Source organism: Sceloporus occidentalis, unplaced genomic scaffold (genome assembly GCF_023333645.1).
Source record: "Sceloporus occidentalis isolate IW3139 unplaced genomic scaffold, rSceOcc1.0.p SCAF_90, whole genome shotgun sequence".
Taxonomy (NCBI): Eukaryota; Metazoa; Chordata; class Lepidosauria; order Squamata; family Phrynosomatidae; genus Sceloporus; species Sceloporus occidentalis.
The window spans coordinates 2,412,697-2,432,835 of NW_028317070.1; the positions used below are offsets into that span (position 1 = coordinate 2,412,697).

The following is a 20,139-nucleotide window of genomic DNA, read 5'->3' on the forward strand; positions in this document are numbered from 1 at the left end:
CACAGCCCTGAAATTACTTTATTTTCTTCTGTGTTGTCTCCCAATTTCCCATTCCATGTAAAAGTGTATTGGGCCAAATATAGACCCCCTTGCAATTATACGCCATAATTATAAGATATTAGAGAGATATTACATAGAGCCATGAAATCTCTAACCTGCATGCGCATCACCTAATGGTATGATTTTTAAATGAACTTTTCTTTATGTACCGCCATTAAGTCGATTTATTCCAGCAAATGTCTTCAGTGTACAGCTGTGCCCAGTGATAACACAGTGGGTGTACAGGCATCCAAGCGAAGGCAAGCCTTCCACCACATACTGTGATCATTCTGTGTTTTATTGTGGGGCTACATTGCCAGAAATGCCAAGGGCAAATTCATATATTATTCAGAGAGCATAGGCAACAGCAGTTCCAGACTGGCAGCATGGCAAGACATCAAATACTATAATAGTTGTCTCAATATCTTTGCATAGTCTGTCTACTAGACATACTACTAGATACCCCAACTTTGTTCTTAATCCTTCTAAGTATGAGGTACACACCATTGTAGATGCAAAGTCCATTTGGTGTGAGAGTCCCAAAATCATATATCCCAAGAATCTGTATTTAGGAGGGACCCGAATCTTTCTTTTCCTCTTTCCTCCCATGATCCATGTGCCCCTTTTTCCTCCCTTGATGCCCCCTTTTACATGGAACACAAAAGGTATGGTGGGTATTGAGTGCATCAGAGTGTTCTATGGCCTTAAATGACGCAATCATATGTAGAATAAAATATGTAGAATAATAACATGTGTCTAAATATCGAAATATTTTAAATATCAAATGTATGTTCCTCAGTAGCAACGAGTCACAAAGTCAAATAATAAATCCCTACCTCCTAACCACGCGCCGTAAAATGGTGGCATTTGGCCACACAGGCCACCTCCTCTTTTAAGTCTATTGCGACTATCCTCATTCATGTGATCGTGCTCCATGTTGAGTTATTTGCCCAAGCATTGATCCACTACGACCCTTATAGTTCATGGTTGCTCCTGTACTAGAAGAATACCCATACCAGGGAAATACGCCAGCCCAGGTGACTCAACCTCTCCCTTCATATGTGAAAGTAATTTCTTACAATGATCCGGATCTTACAGTGATCCGGATCTTACAGTGATCCGGATCTTACAGTGATCCGGATCACTGTAAGATCCGGATCATTGTAAGATCCGGATCTTAAAACGACTCTCTGCCTTCATTGGGATTCGAATCAGTCAGATAATATTACCATACTGTTATAAATAATACATTAATACTGCACCTTAAGCTAACTTTATTAAATTAATTTAATTAACCCTCACCATTAAATTAACCCTAAACACCCCATCAACCATGTCTGCCCCTAAAATTAACCCTTAACACCCCATCAACCATGACTGCCCCTAAAATTAACCCTTAACACCCCATTAAGCATAACTGCCCCCAAATTAACCCTAAACACCCCATTAAGCATAACTGCCCCCAAATTAACACTAAAGACCCCATTAAGCATAACTGCCCCTAAATTAACACTAAAGACCCCATTAAGCATAACTGCCCCAAATTAACCCTAAACACCCCATTAAGCATAACTGCCCCCAAATTAACCCTAAACACCTCATTAAGCATAACTGCCCCTAAATTAACACTAAAGACCCCATTAAGCATAACTGCCCCCAAATTAACCCTAAACACCTCATTAAGCATAACTGCCCCTAAATTAACACTAAAGACCCCATTAAGCATAACTGCCCCCAAATTAACCCTAAACACCTCATTAAGCATAACTTCCCCTAAATTAACACTAAACACCCCATTAAGCATAACTGTCCCCAAATTAACCCTAAACACCTCATTAAGCATAACTGCCCCTAAATTAACACTAAAGACCCCATTAAGCATAACTGCCCCTAAATTAACCCTAAACACCCCATTAAGCATAACTGACCCTAAATTAACACTAAAGACCCCATCAACCATACCAATTTATTAGGTAATTTATCTGGAGTACATGCAATTAATTTAGGGGCAGTTATGGTTAATGGAGTATTTAGGGTTAATTTCAGGGGCCGTTATGGTTAATGGGATCTTTACGGTTAATTTCAGGGGCCGTTATGGTTAAGGGGATCTTTACGGTTAATTTCAGGGGCAGTTATGGTTGATGGGGTATAAGGGTTAATTTTATGCTGATGACTGAGGGTTAATTTAATTAATTTAATAAAGTTAACTGTAGGTGCAGTTATAGGTAAAGGGGGGCAAACTCAGGGGAATCTAAATCCTGGGGGCAGTGTGAACATTATTAATGTATTTATTTATAAAAGTATGGTATCAGTAATATTCTCTGAATGATTCGAATTTCTGTAAGATTCGGATCCTTGTAAGATCCGGATCCCTGTAAGATTCTAATCATTTGAATCATTGAATCATTCGACTCTTCGGATCATTCGACTCTTCGGATCATTCGACTCTTCGGATCATTCGACTCTTTGAACGACTCTCTGACTCTATGAGTCATCGTTCCTCTGTGAATTAAAGAGCTGTAACCTGACCCCAGAGTCTGTGTCTGAGTGCTCTGCAGATGACTCACAGCTCTAGGATCAGGTTACAGCTGCATGATTCACAGACTGAACCGCTACAAATGAATCGTTCAGTCTACTGAACCGATTCATCCGGATCACTAAAAAGAATCGGATCAAATGAACGATTCGTTCATGATCCGGACATCACTATTGTATATGATGATGGTATTATTCGTGCTTCAGAACAGTCACTAACTGGGAATCAGCCGTGTCATCTTGGGATAATATCTTCTCAATACACTGTATTATCTAGAATCTGAGTGGCCACAATTCATGTTTTTCTTGGTTTTACATCTTAGTAAACTCAGTAGTAATTAATCCAAAGTCCAGTCATCCCTAAAACTGTAGACTTTCCCAGAACTGATCTCACCTTCTTTTCTTGATTGGATGATCAAACCTTTTTTTAATTAAATGTGTTTTTAATACCTTGTACAGGGACCTGGAAACAGAATAAGGGACATGCAGTATAGGCCATGGCATAATGAACTCAATGAACACATAAAGGGAACTTTATTATTTAATGTTTGTATAGTACTGCTGAACCATTTAAATAAATGTTTACACATCAACTTTTTGTGTCCTGCTTAAGTTTCCTATTTCATAGTTACATATATGTTCAAGACAGAATAAAATCAGTTCAAATAAGTAGACCGTATTAATACAAAATGTTCAGCATGTTCAGAAGTGAGAACATCTCTGACAGTGGGGTCAAGGGTACAAAGATAGAATTGGTGAATATGAACACATTTATAAGGAGTCAAATGTATAGGGGATAGTAAGGAGAAATACCAAAAGGGCCAGAAGGAAGAAAAGGGGAAGCAAGATAAAAGAACATACTGAAAAGTTAAGAGGTCTCACCTTTTCCCCAGGTTGAAGAACCGTTTTGATTAGAAGGATTGAGTCCAGAGCAGCCACAAGAGGCAACCCTTAGGTACCCCTATCCACCAGGTCCATCTAAGGTCATCCACAATAGGATCCCCCGCCACGCTTTTTTTCTTTTCCAGGACAGTAGAAGACATTCTGCCTTTCCAGTTTTGATTATCCAAGGCATTAGCGGCGTTGCAAAAACATGTTTAATCACAGACAGACATAGTTGTGTTGTATGCTGGTAAATGTGAGACAGTAAGGGACCATCTACAAACTTGAAAGCAACTTATTTATTGATTCTAGGATTTCCAATGTGGATAGAACAATGAGAAAAAATGTAAGCCATTGTTTACATGACCATATCAGACCAAGATGCCCCTACCACAGATTGCTGAAATGTGAAAGCCTTACAGAGTTATTGAGTCTGCATGTACAAAACGGGTACCTATAGGTAGGCCGGAAGCATCAGGAATCTTTAAGATTATCCCTGGTATCCCAAGCTTTCAGCAGAATGTGGAAGGCTTATGTTTGTAATTTTTGTGAGAGCTGTGGTGTATTGAAACTTCGAGGGGACATACACTAAATAGCCACATGCAAAATGTAATTACAAAAAAATAGCGGGCATGTGAAAATAAACTTAAAATTTCAAAGCAGCACTAATTAAAATTGAGCACGCGTTTGTTCAGATGCACAACAAAAACTAGACTGCATTGAACGAGTTTGTGTGTTATTGAGCTTGTAATCTATGCTCTAAAGCAATGTTGGTATAAGAGGACAACTTGCTGCTAACCTTGGCTAAAGGTCATGAATGTTATATGAGATCCCCAATATGACCATGAGGCCATTTACTACACATGTCCATGCCCTTCATATAATTTTTTTTGTTGGCATGAGCATCAGGAATGACCGGAAAGGGTCAGACAGCCCTTCCAAAAGCATTGTAACATTTTCACATTCCAATGGGGAGCTACGAATGTATTTTCTTTCTTTTGTTGTGGGGTCTTTTTTTACTTTAATGGGTCACGATTTGCCGCAAACATCGCTGTTCCTGAGTCCTTATTGCCCTGGAGGTCCTTGCGTTGAGACCCGAGATTTTAATGGTCATCTCATCAGTAAAACGGGATTGTCCCAATGTGTGCACAAATATATTTTATGTAAACAGAGCCTTTGGGCTGCAAATCGTTATGCAGCAAATCCCTGCATTGCTACAAACTCGGTACGGCGTGTTCCTGTTGCGATGCAGAGGATCGATGCACGATGAAACCTGGCACTGGAGTCTAATGCTCTTATTTGCATAAACTCACTGATGGCGTGCCAGCTTACCAGAAGTATACTTTGTGATAACTTGGTGACAGCACCTTGAGGTTTACAAGCTTTATGGTAAACAGCAGATTTTGTGCCTCTTGTGATTTATAGATGAACATAGTTACCTCTCAACTTTTACCTGTGCTAATCAGCAATGGTTTGGCACTTTTTTATTTTAGGAAAGCACGCATGAATACCCGCTGCTCGCAGAATGGCTCCTGTTTGTACCATGCCTTTCATCCCCCTCCCCCATCTACTCCACAGGCGCTTTTATTTTTTAAACGAGTTGGCTTCACGCCAGAGAACTATCATTTTAATGCAGTGTAAAATGTAATATACATAATTATATGCAAGCCATATGGGCTGGAAACAGCTCAACTGTGAATTTTAGGAGGCACGGGAAAAAAAAAAGCCCAAACTAGACAGACTGAACGGCTGAAAGAGATGAATTTAGAGCGAAGCAGAGAGCAAATGTCACAGAAATTAACGTTTTAATGAGTGCGTCGCTGACAGTCCCACTCTCTACCTACCTCTACTCACGTGAACCACACAGTAATGTATGTAGGAAATACTATTTCTACAATTAACATTTTAGATCAAAATAACATACACTGAACAATGCATTATTTTGGAAATTTGGAATGAAGTGCTTTCATTATTGATAGTTTTGGACCTCTCGTGAGCCCCGGCCTGCATCATCATCATCTTCTCCTGGCGGTGTTTTCCAGTGGTTGCTACAAACAAGTAAAAAGTCACATTTGTTAAATAAATTAGCAAGCAATGGCAAATGCATTCGGAAACACTGCGCAGCCGTTACACGTAATGGTTTTTTTCTTACAGCAGCTTAAGCTTTTGAGAGCCAGGAACTGAGTAACAGATTACACAGCAATGGCTTGTGCTCTCCTGACATTTAAGTTAGCAACACTATGAGGATCAAACTCCACACCTTAAGACGCAATGGGTTTTCAGTATAATAAAGTATAATACAGTATAATAATATATTCACGTGTTTCTAAAAGAAATCCTAAAACTTATGATCGATGGCAAAGCGTTATACTTCTCTTGGGTACCAGGTTCTGTCCATTTAAACATTTAACCATGTGCAACTGAGCTACACGTGCATTATACACAACTTTTATTATTACCTAAATGTCATATCAATTCAGCAATTACCCCTGCTTTACTAAAAAATGCCAATGCCCCCCTGTTCTTAAACTATTGCCCGCCCCTGTAAGGGGCACTTGAAAAAGAGACCAGATTTCCCCATTGTAGAAGAATGTACAGAACAGATTTATGTTCAACATTTATTTTTACAGTATTGTAGGTTGTTGTGCACATATGGCAATATACATATATATATATATATATATATAAAGATGTAATGTTTTTATTTATCTTTTGTTTTATGTTTGACATTTTTATTTTTTATTTTTTATTTTTCTTCCTTTTGTTTTCTAAGCTGTTATGAATTTAGCCATTTTCTTTCAAGTCCCTAAATAGGCCATTATATCTCCCTTCAGGCTAGAGATGAAGATGGACATGGTGAAAATTTCCCTCAGCAGCACTATGCTAAGGAAACACCGAGACTTGCCTTCAAGAATAACTGCGAGCTACTTGTAAGAATAATAATATTTAAACAAGTCGAGATTGTTACGTTAGCTCAGTGTAAATGCTTAAATTTGTTAAAGCTAGTTCTTCGGAAAATATGAACTTGTATAGTATTGTGTATGCTGCTAATGCTAATTCTGATATATTTCTAAGATATATATGACCATATGCATTAAACCAGAGTATAGAATTAGATTATGTGAATACATTTCTCTTCTTTTTAAGATTTCTGATAACAACCTAATTTTAGTATGATTTTGATGAAGAAAGACAGCATTTCTTAAAATTAAATGGTTTCATTCAATTGAATGCATTTTAAATGTGATGATATTTTATTTATGAAAAATGTTTTAATCCTTAAATAACTTGGTTCTGAGCACTAAGTAATTGCTTAGGAGGTTTTGGAAAGCTCAGTATGAGAGGGTATCATCTTGGGTATGCATTGGGTATCATTTGCTAGAAAATTGATTATGAGATGATCACAGTCTATTATAAATGTGTGTAAGTATATATATATATATATATATGTGTGTGTGTTTGTGTGTGTATTTACATGTATATACATGTATTATACGTATAGCTGTTAAATTTAATATATATATATATATATATATTATTCCCTAAAGACTAAGACCTGTTACAAAGACAAAATAATTACAAGCCAATGAAATAGTTTTATGTTTCAATTGATAGTTTAGGTTTTTACACATTATTTTGTATAAAAAAAAACACATTTCTCATCTGGCTCATTTATTACATCTGAAGCAGTGATTCTTGATTTTTTTCACCTGCTTACATTGTGTAATTAATTTTAGTCGTAAAAATGAGCAGAACTTTTCCATTGTTAAGAGACAGGCTAAAATAAGCGTGCATGAAGAATACAGAAAAGAAAAACTACGTATACAGAGTTAATATTCTGGACAATTCAGGCTAAACAGAAAAATACTAATCATGATTTGGGGATGGTAAGCTAGGAGGCAAACAGGCACAGCAATAATTCAAAGGTAGCTTGCAGAAAATACAAGTTAATTATGCTTTGGCCAATTCATATAACCAAAACCTCTCATTTATATTATGTTTATATATTTGTTGCCAACTTTATTAGGGTGAGAAGCGCAGACAGTTTTTGTTTTTTGTATACATTGTACAGCCAACACACTGTATTTGCAGCATGCTCACATTGTTTGGTAGGCCTCGTATTATACATTTGTATTATTTGAGCCTGAGACTAGCTTAGCGCACCGACATTTTTCCCTGTTTAGAAAATACAAGTGGCTATTAAAAAGAGCTGTGTGTCATCATTAAATAGGTGATGGCTGGACATGTATCCATGGGGGGGGGCGGCATTTTAAACTTCGCCCCAGGCGGCATTTTGTCTTGGGCCGGCCCTGTGCGTGTATAAATATGATACTTTGTGTAGGTAAATTACTGTATGTGTCTTTAAGTATGTCAGTATGTTACTGTGTAAGTATTTTAGCATGTGTGTAAGTATGTTAGTTAATGTGTGTGTTACTATGTTAGAATGTTATAGTATGTATAAGTACGTATGTTTGTGTGTAAGTATTTTACTGTGTATAAGTGTGTTAGTGTGTGTAGGGTACGTTACTGTGTGTTACTGTGAGGAGCTCGGGGTCCCAAACATACATCTTGCAGAGGAGACCAGGCAATTGTTAATCACTGAGTAGAGAGGCAGCGGTATGGGAGACAGGACTTGGCAAGGTAAGAGGGGTAGGGGGAGTAGAGTGTGTATAATGTACTTTTTGTAAGAGTCAGTATATATATATATATATATATATATATATATATATATATACACACACACACTAGCAAGGTATATTACATTGGATAGTGTGTGGATGTATATGAGAGTGTGCTGTTAGCATATGGTGTTGTGTGTGTTACTGTATGGCAGTAACACACTGTGTTAGTCTCTGTTTGTATTGGTGTATGGGGTTATCATGTCTGGATGAATATAGGCTGTTAGTGTGTACTACTGTAAGATGTTAGTGTTTCTGAGCATAGAATGTTTTCATGAGTGTGTCTGTTACTGTATGGATGTTAGAGCATGTAAGTGTTATATTAGTGTATAGTGTAAGCATGAGTGTATGCATGTTTGTATTCAGATTTAGCATGTGTGTGTGTGGTTGGTTTCAGTGTATTGTGTTATCATTAGTTTGTGTGTCAGTGTATAGTGTTGGGGTGTCAGAGGTGAGCCTAGGGTTAGTGGTGCCTAGGAGAGGAAGAAGAGTAGCGGGAGAAATAATGTGTATGTATGAATGTAAGTGTATGGTGTTAGAATGAGTGGGTGTTGGAGCAAGTTTGCGTGTTAGTATGTATGCGTGTGCGTTATTGGGGGGGCCTGAAGAAATACTGCACCCAGGTGCCACTAACCCTAGGCTCGCCTATGTTCTCATAAGGTGTGCTTATGGGAGGATTTTCAGACAGGATAGGGCAAATGGCGTGAGCCATAGGAAAATAGGATGGACATGGGCCAGGCTGATGGGATGTGCATGTGGGCCCAGGTATTAAGCATGTACTGGGCCCAAAGATTCCTGATGGCACCCCTGAGTGGATGTATCAGGTATTATATGAGTTGTTAATATGTTCGATCTTTATGCACCATGAACACCAATTTATGTAGCTCATAAATTTCCAAATAGTAAAAAAAAAGCTCTTTCTTGACAACTATACAATAATTAAAATTAATTCATAACATATTTGTAATACTGTTGTGTTTTATTTCCTGCAAGAAAGCCTCTGTCGCTCTGGGTTTGGTTATTAGCACATATTTGCTGTTGACACTTTTGTGTTGTTTTGCTTTCTTGTTCTTTTTTTGTTGTGAAAGGCCTTTTTTTTTGCTAAATATGAACTGAATCTGAAATGACTGCTGAAGGTAAAAATGATTGTTCTCTGAAAAGATAGCCTAATTGGGTGTTTATTTTGTATTGGCTGTAATGTTTTTGTATGAGTTTGGCTATGTTACGCTCACTTTCCTTTCTATGTCAAGTTTAAGCTGTGCTTTCTATAAATAAGATCCTTTTTTAAGTTATTGGTTGAATATATGCTTTACATTTCCACTTCATATTAGTATTTTTCATTATATTGCATTTTTTTTCTCAGATTTTTGCTAATACGAGTAGGTGGTATAATGTGAACCACATTTCAAAGTGGGATTCATAAGTTAATTTTTATCATTGTGCTGCTTTTCTATTATTATCTATATAGGATATCACATGCTGTTAGGACACTAAAAAATCAAATAGATGTCACATCCTATACTTGTTGTTTGAAATGTTGGTACTGTTTTCTCAGCATGAGTCAATACCTGTCATCTTCTAGATTGCTTCCTGGGGAACTCTCAGCTTTGTAATTGAACAATACAGCTTAAATGCATGCAGATTTGGCAGCCCAGTGGGACAGCTAGTAGAAGCATGTTTTGGATTTCAGATAGTGATGGGTTCATTAGGAATATCTTTTAAGAAGAAGAGATTTCAGCCCCAAAAGGCAAGGTTTGTTAAATGGTTGAATAGATATTAAGACCAATGCAATATGGCAACTTTCTCAGTTGTAGGGGCCTAGACACAAATAGCTTCAGTAAACAGTATTCTGTCTTCATAATTTTATTTTTATTAAAATAAGTATATTTAGCTGATAGCAAGCATATAAGTTTCATTTCAGTAGGTAGTAAGAACGGCTATTTTGGTTTGGCCTTTGAAAGGCATTCTTAACTGTATAGACCCTGGTGAAGGCAGGATGTGCCCAGGAACCTTTTTGGCAAAAAGAGCATTCACGTTAATGTCTAGATCAATCTCTATTTGAAGCAGGTGTGAGTCTAGGGTTAGTGACAACTGGGTGCACTATTTCTTACGGCCCCTCGTAACTATCTCACAGAATAACTCACTTTAACACCATACTCAAACACACAGTCACTATAACACCATACACCCACACACTGTCTAACACCACAGACTACCACTCCCCCACACGCATGCTAACACCATACACATTCTAACGTTATTCACTAATACACAATACATACTGCAACACCATACATGCACGGACACACTCTCTTTTCCTCTCCCCCTCATCTACATCTAACGCAGCCCCTCTATCCCTCTCTCTCCCTCTACCATCCACATTATAGCTTGCACAGCTCTCTTGCTTGCTTGACCCTTTTTATCTCAAGGTATTGCATTTGAAAGCTTTATTGCCCTCACTGTAAAGACTTTTACTATACATACCCAATACATTTACAAACAACTGTATAAATCAGTGAGGGTCGTTTATCACATGAATTCATGTGAATGTTCCTGAAGTGACCGAACTAAGCAGAGCAAGTCCCACATGGACAACAAAGAGAGATAAAACTCCCAAGGAGGACAGGCTATGAAGCAGCTGTCCGTTCTTGTTTGAGCATCTTATATTTGTTTTGTACCTTAGAATAATATGATTCTTGATCATGAGATGCTATTGTTTTCAGTTCCACACTGTCACTGTGAGCAAAATTTACAATCATCAATTCCACAAGAATTTTTACATTTCGCAATATAGTTCTTGAAACTGAGACTTGCTTTTCACTAGAGGTCTATCAAATCCACAGGGGTTCTTTGTAAAATAAGAGATGCTGTGCTAATGGATTCTCAAGTAACTTCCAAGCAACAAGCAAGCAAAGTGCTTTCTTACCTTCAGGGTTTGCTGATTATTTTCCACTTTTCTTGCTAATTGCTATGATGGCCTATTTACCTCTCACAGTATATATGCTTGGAGGTGGCTGTGGGGCTGGATAGGAGACCTCTGGAATGGTACTCCCATTGGAATTAGGTACTCCCAATAGTGGCAAGTCTTGAATGTATGTTTTAGGAAACAGCAACTTTTAGTTTTAAGGTAAAAAATAAATAAATCACTGTACAGCTAGATCCGTTAAACTAGGCCAAATGTCCTCCGGCAACATCTACCCCTGTTCATGTGTCATTCTGTTCATCTGCTGGTGAGACACATTCTATTAAAAGTAAACCATTCTGATTATAACATTAAGGATAATTAAGTGGTTTCCTGTTTTCCAAGAATATAGGGTTCCCTAGAAATGTCAATATCAATTGGGTTAAAATGAGTTTGGCAAGTTACTAAGCCATTTTTCTCTAGTGGCTTTAGAGAAATTGTTTGGGTAGAGGGTAAAAAAACCACCATCAGTAGCAAAATTATAGTTATATAGATCTAAAGTAACATCTTTATTTCATGCACTTGCCACATTTTGTCTTTTTTAAGAATGCATTGGGCTTGTTATGAAAAACAAAAGGGACACTCTGGTGTCCCAGAACAGGATCTTTAACAAAGAAGGAAAACTTTAACCCCTTCAAGACAATTCAGAGAAAAACATCACATTGGCTACAATGTGACCGATAGGGCTTTTCCAAACCCTCCTACGAACTCTGGGCATCCCCTGCAGGTTAAATACAGGGACTGCATTCAACCATGCAAGTCAATGGAGCCCAGCTTACTATTCTGCAGAATCTCCCATACATTTGTAAGGGGGGCACTGCGTACATTTAAGGAGACCTCTCAGTTACCATATGCATTAAAGTTCACATGATCGCTGAAGTATCCCTTTAATATTAGTAATTTCAATTTGTAACAATAATAACAGCTATTTTAGAAACTTCTATCATTGATCCAGCTTATTTGTATGTATTTTCTTTGTTACCATGGCCTGTTCAACACCATCTGGCAGTGGGACTTTTGTTGCATTTGGACATGGAAAATGTAAATAAACTCTCTGGCAAAATGTGTTACATTTTATTATTTTTCTACCTGCTCAATTAGTATTTTGAAATATTTTATTATAAAAAAAATGTCAGAGGATCTTTATTTAATGAGAAAGGGGAAAATGTAGTAGCATCTGTCTTTCTTCTTGTTTAATGAATCAATTATTTATAAATGATACATAATTATACTTCACAAATATATGAAATAAATACAGTATGTCTGTGTCAAGAGCCTCATTCATATACATGGACCACGCTAGCAGTGACCTGGTCCAATGGTAAATAATCACTGGATGAAAGCAGCTACTGACACCATAAAGAGATGTATTATGCCATGGAAGTACAAGCGGTAATATCTGGCATGCATGAGCATTATACTCACAAGCAAAGCATAACATTTCTGATACATACCCCCCGATGATGTATACTCTTTATTTCCATCAAAGGAGGGACCTTATTATATGCTAAAGGACTGATTTATGATGGCAGCAGTTACCACTATTTAGTTTCCAAGAACCATTCAGGAGGGTGCTATTGTATGTAATGGCAACCCAGTGCTCGTCAGATGTGTTCTTTAGTGCCCCTGACCTATAGTAAGGTGATGGAGTAGATTTAGATTTTATAAAAGAATTTGTGCATTTCTGGGGCATCCCATGTAGTGTGTTTTATGGCTGTTTAAGACAGCTTTCCCATTAAGCAAGCTAAGCAGCCTCACTAATAATTAGCCCTATGTATACTCAACAATGGTCCATGCACTTTCATTCCTCCCAGTCCGCTTACTATAAATGAGTTATATTTGTTGTTAACTTACCGTCTGCATCTGTCGCCTTTGTAACTTTAAACTCAAATACACGAAAAGTAAACCAAACCTGTTATATGTGCTGAGTCGGCATACATACTGGCATGCATGCAGCTTGTCTGCCATATTTATGCATCATACAGTCATTAATTTAATTTTCTGTCCAGCGACACACAGTTATTGGTACCATTATGCCCAACAGTCCATTGCAAGAGAAGGATGTGCTTCGTAGTGGGTTGTCTTGGGAGGCATAGTTAAGTGTTACAGTTACTAAAGTTTATGGGACAAGCCATTGGCTGCCATTGCTCTCCGTACAGCTATAAGCATCAGCACAAATCGTTTTTAACCAAGAAAATTCCAGTTTTGGTAATTTTACCCTTTCATAAGCAGTGTATTGAACACTTTCAGCAGTCATGCTTTCTTAATTTGTTTTGAGAAAATGTTCATTTTATAAAAGGATCAAAATAGGTAGAAAAGGGCAGTTTTTTTATAAAAAGTGTGTTATTGCCTCCTTTTTTGGCACATGGATTAGTAATTTGCATTGCTGAGGTGCACATATTAGGAAATAGTTTCCTCTTTTTCTTCTGTATCTTATTTCTGTACTAGGGCAAGTCTTGTTATCACTTCTTGTGTCTCAACTCACCAGAGCTTGCCTGCTTTATATCCACCATGCTTGCTTCTGCTTTATAAGACTGTAAAAACCCTCATAAATGCACAAATGTTGGTTATTTATAAACATCAACTATGATGCAAGGCTTTAAGTACGATCTTATTACCATAGCAATTAATGGAATGGTTTAACCAGAAGAACCAAAATTGGTCTTTATAAATAACCCTTGGGTGCTTCTTTTTAATCCTTCAGGATAATTGACTAATTACATATAATAAGGTGGGGAAATATGCTGCCTAGTTGTCTAAGTAGTTTATAGCATTTACATGTTTTTATGAGAATTTGTCACTCCTGGAGGGGTATTGACCCCAAGCAATGCCTAAGGTTAAAATTCAACTCATGGCATGCCCCTAAATTTGTGATAATCTTTAATGCAATTACCTGTGTCAACTGTATATATATATATATATATATATATATATATATATATATATATATATATATATATATATATATTGTAAGCTAGTTTGAGCAGGCACCTCCTCACCTGTTATCTCTGTTAGTCAAATTGTTATGTTATACACTACTTGCTATGTCCTGTCTATTGTACAGCGGTACGGAATTTGATGGCGCTGTATAAAACAATAAATAATAATAATAAATTATTTTTTGGAGTTGTATTTTTGGTGCAACTCCAGCCTTTAGTGCTGCTTAACACAAGAGCTCATCTTTACATTTCTAATTTTCTAGTTTAGTCTTGAGTCTGTAAACTGGTAAATTCTAGGTACTCTAGAACTACTCTAGGCTTCAGTGATGTGTTTGCAGTAGCCTGTTATCCTTCACTATTCAATAAAGTACATTGAACACATAAAGAATGTCACACATTGCATTATGTACGCATGGTAGGAGTTGTAGTTCAACAGGAACTAGGGAATCACAGGTCACGCAGCCCTTTTAGATATTTTTTTTCTATAATCTAAGTGTATCTGATTCCCCTAAAATGTTTGACTTTCTTGTGGGTTTTTCTCACACTAATTTCACATTTGAGACAATATGTGAAAAGTTTATTGCATCCTTTCCAAATAACAAACCTCCATGAGGACTGCAGGCATCTGTTTATCTGTTTACAGCAATGGCAAGGGTACCAATATGAATTCTTGTTTAGAATGCCATACGAAGGAAAAGCATTAGCGCAAACAAGTCGCATTTGAATTGTAGATGACGTCTTGGCCATCTGTGACAACTGATGTTGTTGTGAAATTAATGCGTTAATGAAATCACAATAATTTCACATAAGCAGTGAAATGAAAATCTGGATGGTTTAGAAAATTTCAGCGATTTTAGAGATAAGAAAAGGAGAAGCGTTTTATGATATAACATTGTTTCTTAATGAAAGATCACCAACGGACTAACATTGGCAACTGATTTAGAAAGATATTGTAGGATTATTGTTTATCTTTTCAATTAGAATAATAATTCTTATTTTATGAATGGCAAAACCACCCTTAGATGAGCCACTATACAACCAGTGAATCTAAGTATATAGATTCAACAAGCTTTGATGCATGCTGTTTTTAATAGAATGTTTAGCGTTTCAACAAATATTTTAACTAATATTCTTTTTCAGTAACCTTTTCAATAGCATTGAAGAATTTTGTTGTCTAAAACTACAAAGTATGCTTATGCTTTTATTGCATCAACTAATAACCAAAAGAATTAAGGACTCCTGTGGTGTGCCTATTATGTAGATTTCAAAAATATGCTTCAAAATGCTAGATATGTATGCTGTTCAAATAAATGCGCAGACTGCTGTGTGAGCTTGGGCTAGGTGTTTGCATCAAGAATAGGAAACTTTTATTGGAGGAAAAATGTAAATTAAAGTTAGATTATTATTTACTGAAGGAATCCTTCGACAAGAGTGGTGTCTGTGTATTCCGTAGACTATGGGTGTTATAAACTGCACATGTCTTTAGGTGATATAACCTAATTTAGCTATGCATGATACAGAGAGAATGAATCCCTTCTCACCGGGATTAGCCTCCTTATAGTTTGCAGTTGGCAAAATGAAGTGCTAAGGATTATAAGACAAACCTCAATATCAGTTTTTAAATTCTTTAGAACATCCATTACACTGTTCTTTTTAATGTACATAATTTACTTCGTTTGAAATGTTCTCTGCATTATAAAAAATATATTTTTTTGTTCTTATGACGTGTGTGTGTAGTTATGTTATAAGACGTCCATTGTTGTCACTACCAAGGACTGGGAAAAAAGGTTTGGGTGATGTATTTAAAACAGTATATAATCAGAACCTCCCAAAGAATGCAGTTAAAAGAAAAACCGCGTAATACATGCATTTAATATTAAAATGGTCTGAATATGGATAAATACAAATTCGCCTTGGGAAAATTATGTACTCCACTTGCCACTGAACATGGTGGGAAGACCCAGGAGCCTATGGAGAGTAGGAAGGGAGGTTTAGGATAAGGGAGCTTGGAGCACAGGGCTCCACTTTAAGTCCACATTTCTGATGGCATATATTTTTTAAAAAAAAATTAATTATGGCATATGTGAAAAATAAATATAGTTTATTTGAAATATGTTTCCACTATTGTCTGTTTCCTTACTTTACAAGGTGTATGTCAATGTTGTTAAGGCAAATTTACATGAAGCTTTATATAAACGTATTTTTTGGTAATGTAACATTTCACACTTTTTGGGAATTGTGATCATCCTGTAATATATTCTCAGATTGTTTCATTTTTGCCACCAATTTTTTTTTAGAAATAGCCAATATGTTTGCTACTAATCACTCAGAATTAAAATATTAGCTTTTGTTATTTTGTATAAATAGAAATGCTTTTCTGACCTGCTATTTTCTTACTTTGTTTTAGGTATGTGATTGGTGTAAACACATAAGACATACAAAGGAGTATCTGGATTTTGGGGACGGGGAAAGGAGGCTTCAGTTCTGTAGTGCAAAGTGCTTAAATCAATATAAAATGGACATTTTCTACAAAGAGACACAAGCCAATCTCCCAGCTGGACTGTGTAACACGTTACATCCTCCAGTTGACAATAAAACAGAAGGTACGGGGGTACAGCTGCTAACTCCGGATTCTTGGAACATATCATTGACAGATGCTCGTCGAAAGATTCCTTCCCCATTGTCTGCAGCTGGCCAAGTTCAAGGTCCTGGATCATCAGCCTCTACCACTGCGTCTCCATCTGAAACTGCCAACAGTTCTGCTACTAAAATCCCTACACCAGTTCCCAAATCTATTCCAGTTAATGAAAGCCCAAGTATACCCTCGGTTCCTGTCCCACCACCTGCCAGTATTGTGCCTCCCATGGGTGTACCACCCAGGAGTCCTCCTATGATCATGACAAACAGAGGCCCGGTTCCCCTCCCCATATTTATGGAGCAACAAATTATGCAGCAAATACGCCCACCTTTTCTTAGAGGTCTCCATGGCTCAAATCCTAACAGCCCTTTGCCCAATCCAATGATTCCCGGCATGGGTCCACCACCAGGTGGTCCCAGAGTGATGGGCCCCACCTCTAGTCCAATGCATAGACCAATGCTGTCACCTCATATACATCCACCAACTACACCTACAATTCCAGGCAACCCCCCTGGATTGCTTCCACCACACCCTCCCGGAGGTCCTTTACCTAGTCTTCCTTTCCCACCCATGGGTATGATGCCAAATGGCCCTATGCATATGCCACAGATGGTAAACTTTGGATTACCATCTCTTGCCCCATTGGTGCCACCGCCAACTCTTTTAGTGCCATACCCTGTTATTGTTCCCTTACCTGTACCAATACCTATTCCGATTCCTATTCCTCATGTAGTTGATTCCAAACCTCCAAATGACTTCTCTCGCAATGGTGAAAGCATCATTCCAAGTCCATCTTCTGAGTCTCCAGGGTCAAAGCCAAAGGATAATTCTTTGCCTCCAAGGGAATCAAAACAAAGGTCGTTAAAATCTTCAGACTCTTCACCTGGTGGTTCAGGACACTCTTCTCACCAGGCACTGGGGCTTCAGGAACAAACAAAAGCTGAAGTTGTGGATTTGACCAGAAGAGCAGCAAGCCCAGAGAATAGCAAGCTCAACATCCCCAATACATTTCAAGTTCCACAGGACGAAGTCATTGACTTAACTGTGGCACACAGGTCTAGACTTCATCATGTAATTCACAGAGCTATTAACACTCAGATGAAACTTGAACTTGAACCTAACAGTGTTGTTAACTTGGCGTTTAGTAATTCAGATAAAAATAACTGTAGTGACTGTAGGGACAATGGTAGTCCAGTGGAAACAAAAACATACACACCTAGTGACTCGGCATATTGTAGTCCTATCTCACTTGTCTCCAGCACTCCAGGACATGAAACCAGTGCTGCTGTCTGCAATGTCATTGTGAATGGTACAAAAAGCACAGAAGGTTCTAAAACCTCTCATGAGCAAAAAAGGACTCCGCTAGACAAGGAGCCAGTTGTTAGCGAACTGGAATCTGTAAAAGAAAACAACTGTGCTTCAAATTGTCACCTCGAGTTAGAAACCAGCAAGAAGAGTCTTACAGAAGAGACCCTTATTGCTGGTGATAAACAAGACCCCAATTCAAACAACCCTGCAGATGAGGACCATGCTTACGCTTTGCGGATGTTGCCTAAGACGGGCTGTGTTATCCAGCCTGTGCCAAAACCAGCAGAAAAGACTGCTATGACACCATGTATAATCTCAACACCAATTCTCACCACAGGGACAGAGGATCTGGAGCCACCACTCAAAAGAAGGTGCCTCCGAATTCGAAATCAAAATAAATGAAGGTGTGTGGAAAATTTGCACTTGTGTTTAACTATCATGTGAAGTCTATGAATCACAAAAATATTAACAAAATGAATGTAATCTATTATCAGAGGTAAAACAGAAATCAGACACAAAGAAAACCCATTAAAAACTCTTAACTGAATATACAATGTATATTTCTTGCAGACCCCAATCTGAAATGCCCCAGGGTAACTTTGTTACACAAAATATAGCAAACCGCCTAAATTTAGGTTGCCACACATTATTGCATGGGTGGATATCCGACGCATATTGTTCCATGACCACTGGGATCTGAATCAGCCTTTAACTGGCTGTCTAAAGGAAAGGATTTGTCTGCCCTGCATTGACCTACCATTTTCTGTATGTAACATACTCTTATTAGATGAATATGAATCTTCTTGTCTTCTTCTGAAAATTATTGGGACTATTTTTAAGTTTTTATCTGGTTATATGGTATGAGGTTTAATATGGTTTGTTTTGTTGTCCTTGTTTTCAAAATGGCACGAATGGCACTTAATATCCATTCACTCAGGCCTTTGCTGTGATTTTATTTATATATATTTTAATATTTAGTAAAATACAGGGTTGCACATCAGTGAACAGTGTTGGACAATATTGCATTCAGTTTAAAAAATATGACACACAAGGAAATAATCCAGTCATGGAGCAACTGCTGCACTATTTACGGATAGCTGTGGTGAGATGTCATGTAACAACAAAGGAGAAAAAATCTCCAACTTGGACTATGTATGCTGTAGCTAAGCCTGTTAACAATGTTTCATACTCTACTTTCGTGAATGTCCTCTTGAGAGGACTATTTAATCAGTGGTGTACAATCTGAGCTGGACACCCCAGCACCGATTGTATACCACTGATTATATACAAAATCCTAGTCACATGAATTTCGTGATTACTCCTTACCATGAAGTTATTTCTCTTGTTTTGTTTATTGCTTCTACTTTGGTGGCAGGTGATTGATTTCGGCAGCCTCAGAAGGGGTAAAATCCAGAGAGTTGCCATGTATTAATGTAATCTAATCCTAAAGGGAGTAGTCCTAAATGATTGAAAATAAAATAAACATACATTGTAAAGGAATTCTGAATTAATCAGTTTTCCCAAACCTAAACCAAGAAATAAATAAATAAAATGACATAGCCAGAGGCCAATCTAAATTATCTTCAGTGCTTCCTTACCCTCAGAAGGACGTGTCTCTCCAGAGGTGAACTGGCTCAATATGGGCATCATTCTGTTTGTTACAACAATTTAATTTATTTTTAACTTTATTAAAAGTGATCTTCTGCTGGTTGTGCATACTTTTAATCATGTTGGTTTATGTGTGCACAATGTTATAGAAATACTATATGTGAAAGTACGATTGTTGTACCATAAGTTTAAGAAAGCTCCTTTGTTCACCTCATCCAACCTACGTTGCTCATTTTCATTCCTGCACCATTTTTAAAATAGTTCATAATCATGTAAGAGGAACTTCTACAAGCACAGCAGAGTTCTAAAAAAACTACTTACCGGTATGTTTTTAATGATATCTTAATCACTCCTGAACCATTTAAGAATCTTTGAAGCAACATATACATTTATGAAACTTTAATGGTCACAAATGTATTGTATCTTGGTATCACGACCAGACCATATAAGCCCTAGTTCTGTTTTTTTTCATGAGCAGTGACTGGCTGAGGCATGTGCGGTTCTCAGCCATGACACTGATTAGAACAACTGGCAGTCGGTCATATTTGC

At 37.4% G+C, this 20,139-nt stretch overlaps 1 protein-coding gene across 1 annotated transcript in view; it reads left to right on the top strand.

Annotated features, from left to right (window-relative positions):
• The window catches only part of LOC149284598 (sine oculis-binding protein homolog), a 54,437-nt gene extending 36,053 nt beyond the window's left edge, over positions 1–18,384 (top strand). The window contains exons 5-6 of the mRNA XM_089496487.1: positions 6,291–6,386; positions 16,444–18,384. Coding sequence (XP_089352613.1) covers positions 6,291–6,386; positions 16,444–18,384 — 2,037 coding nt within the window. The remainder of the gene's footprint in view (positions 1–6,290; positions 6,387–16,443) is intronic.
• The last annotated feature ends 1,755 nt before the right edge of the window (positions 18,385–20,139 follow it).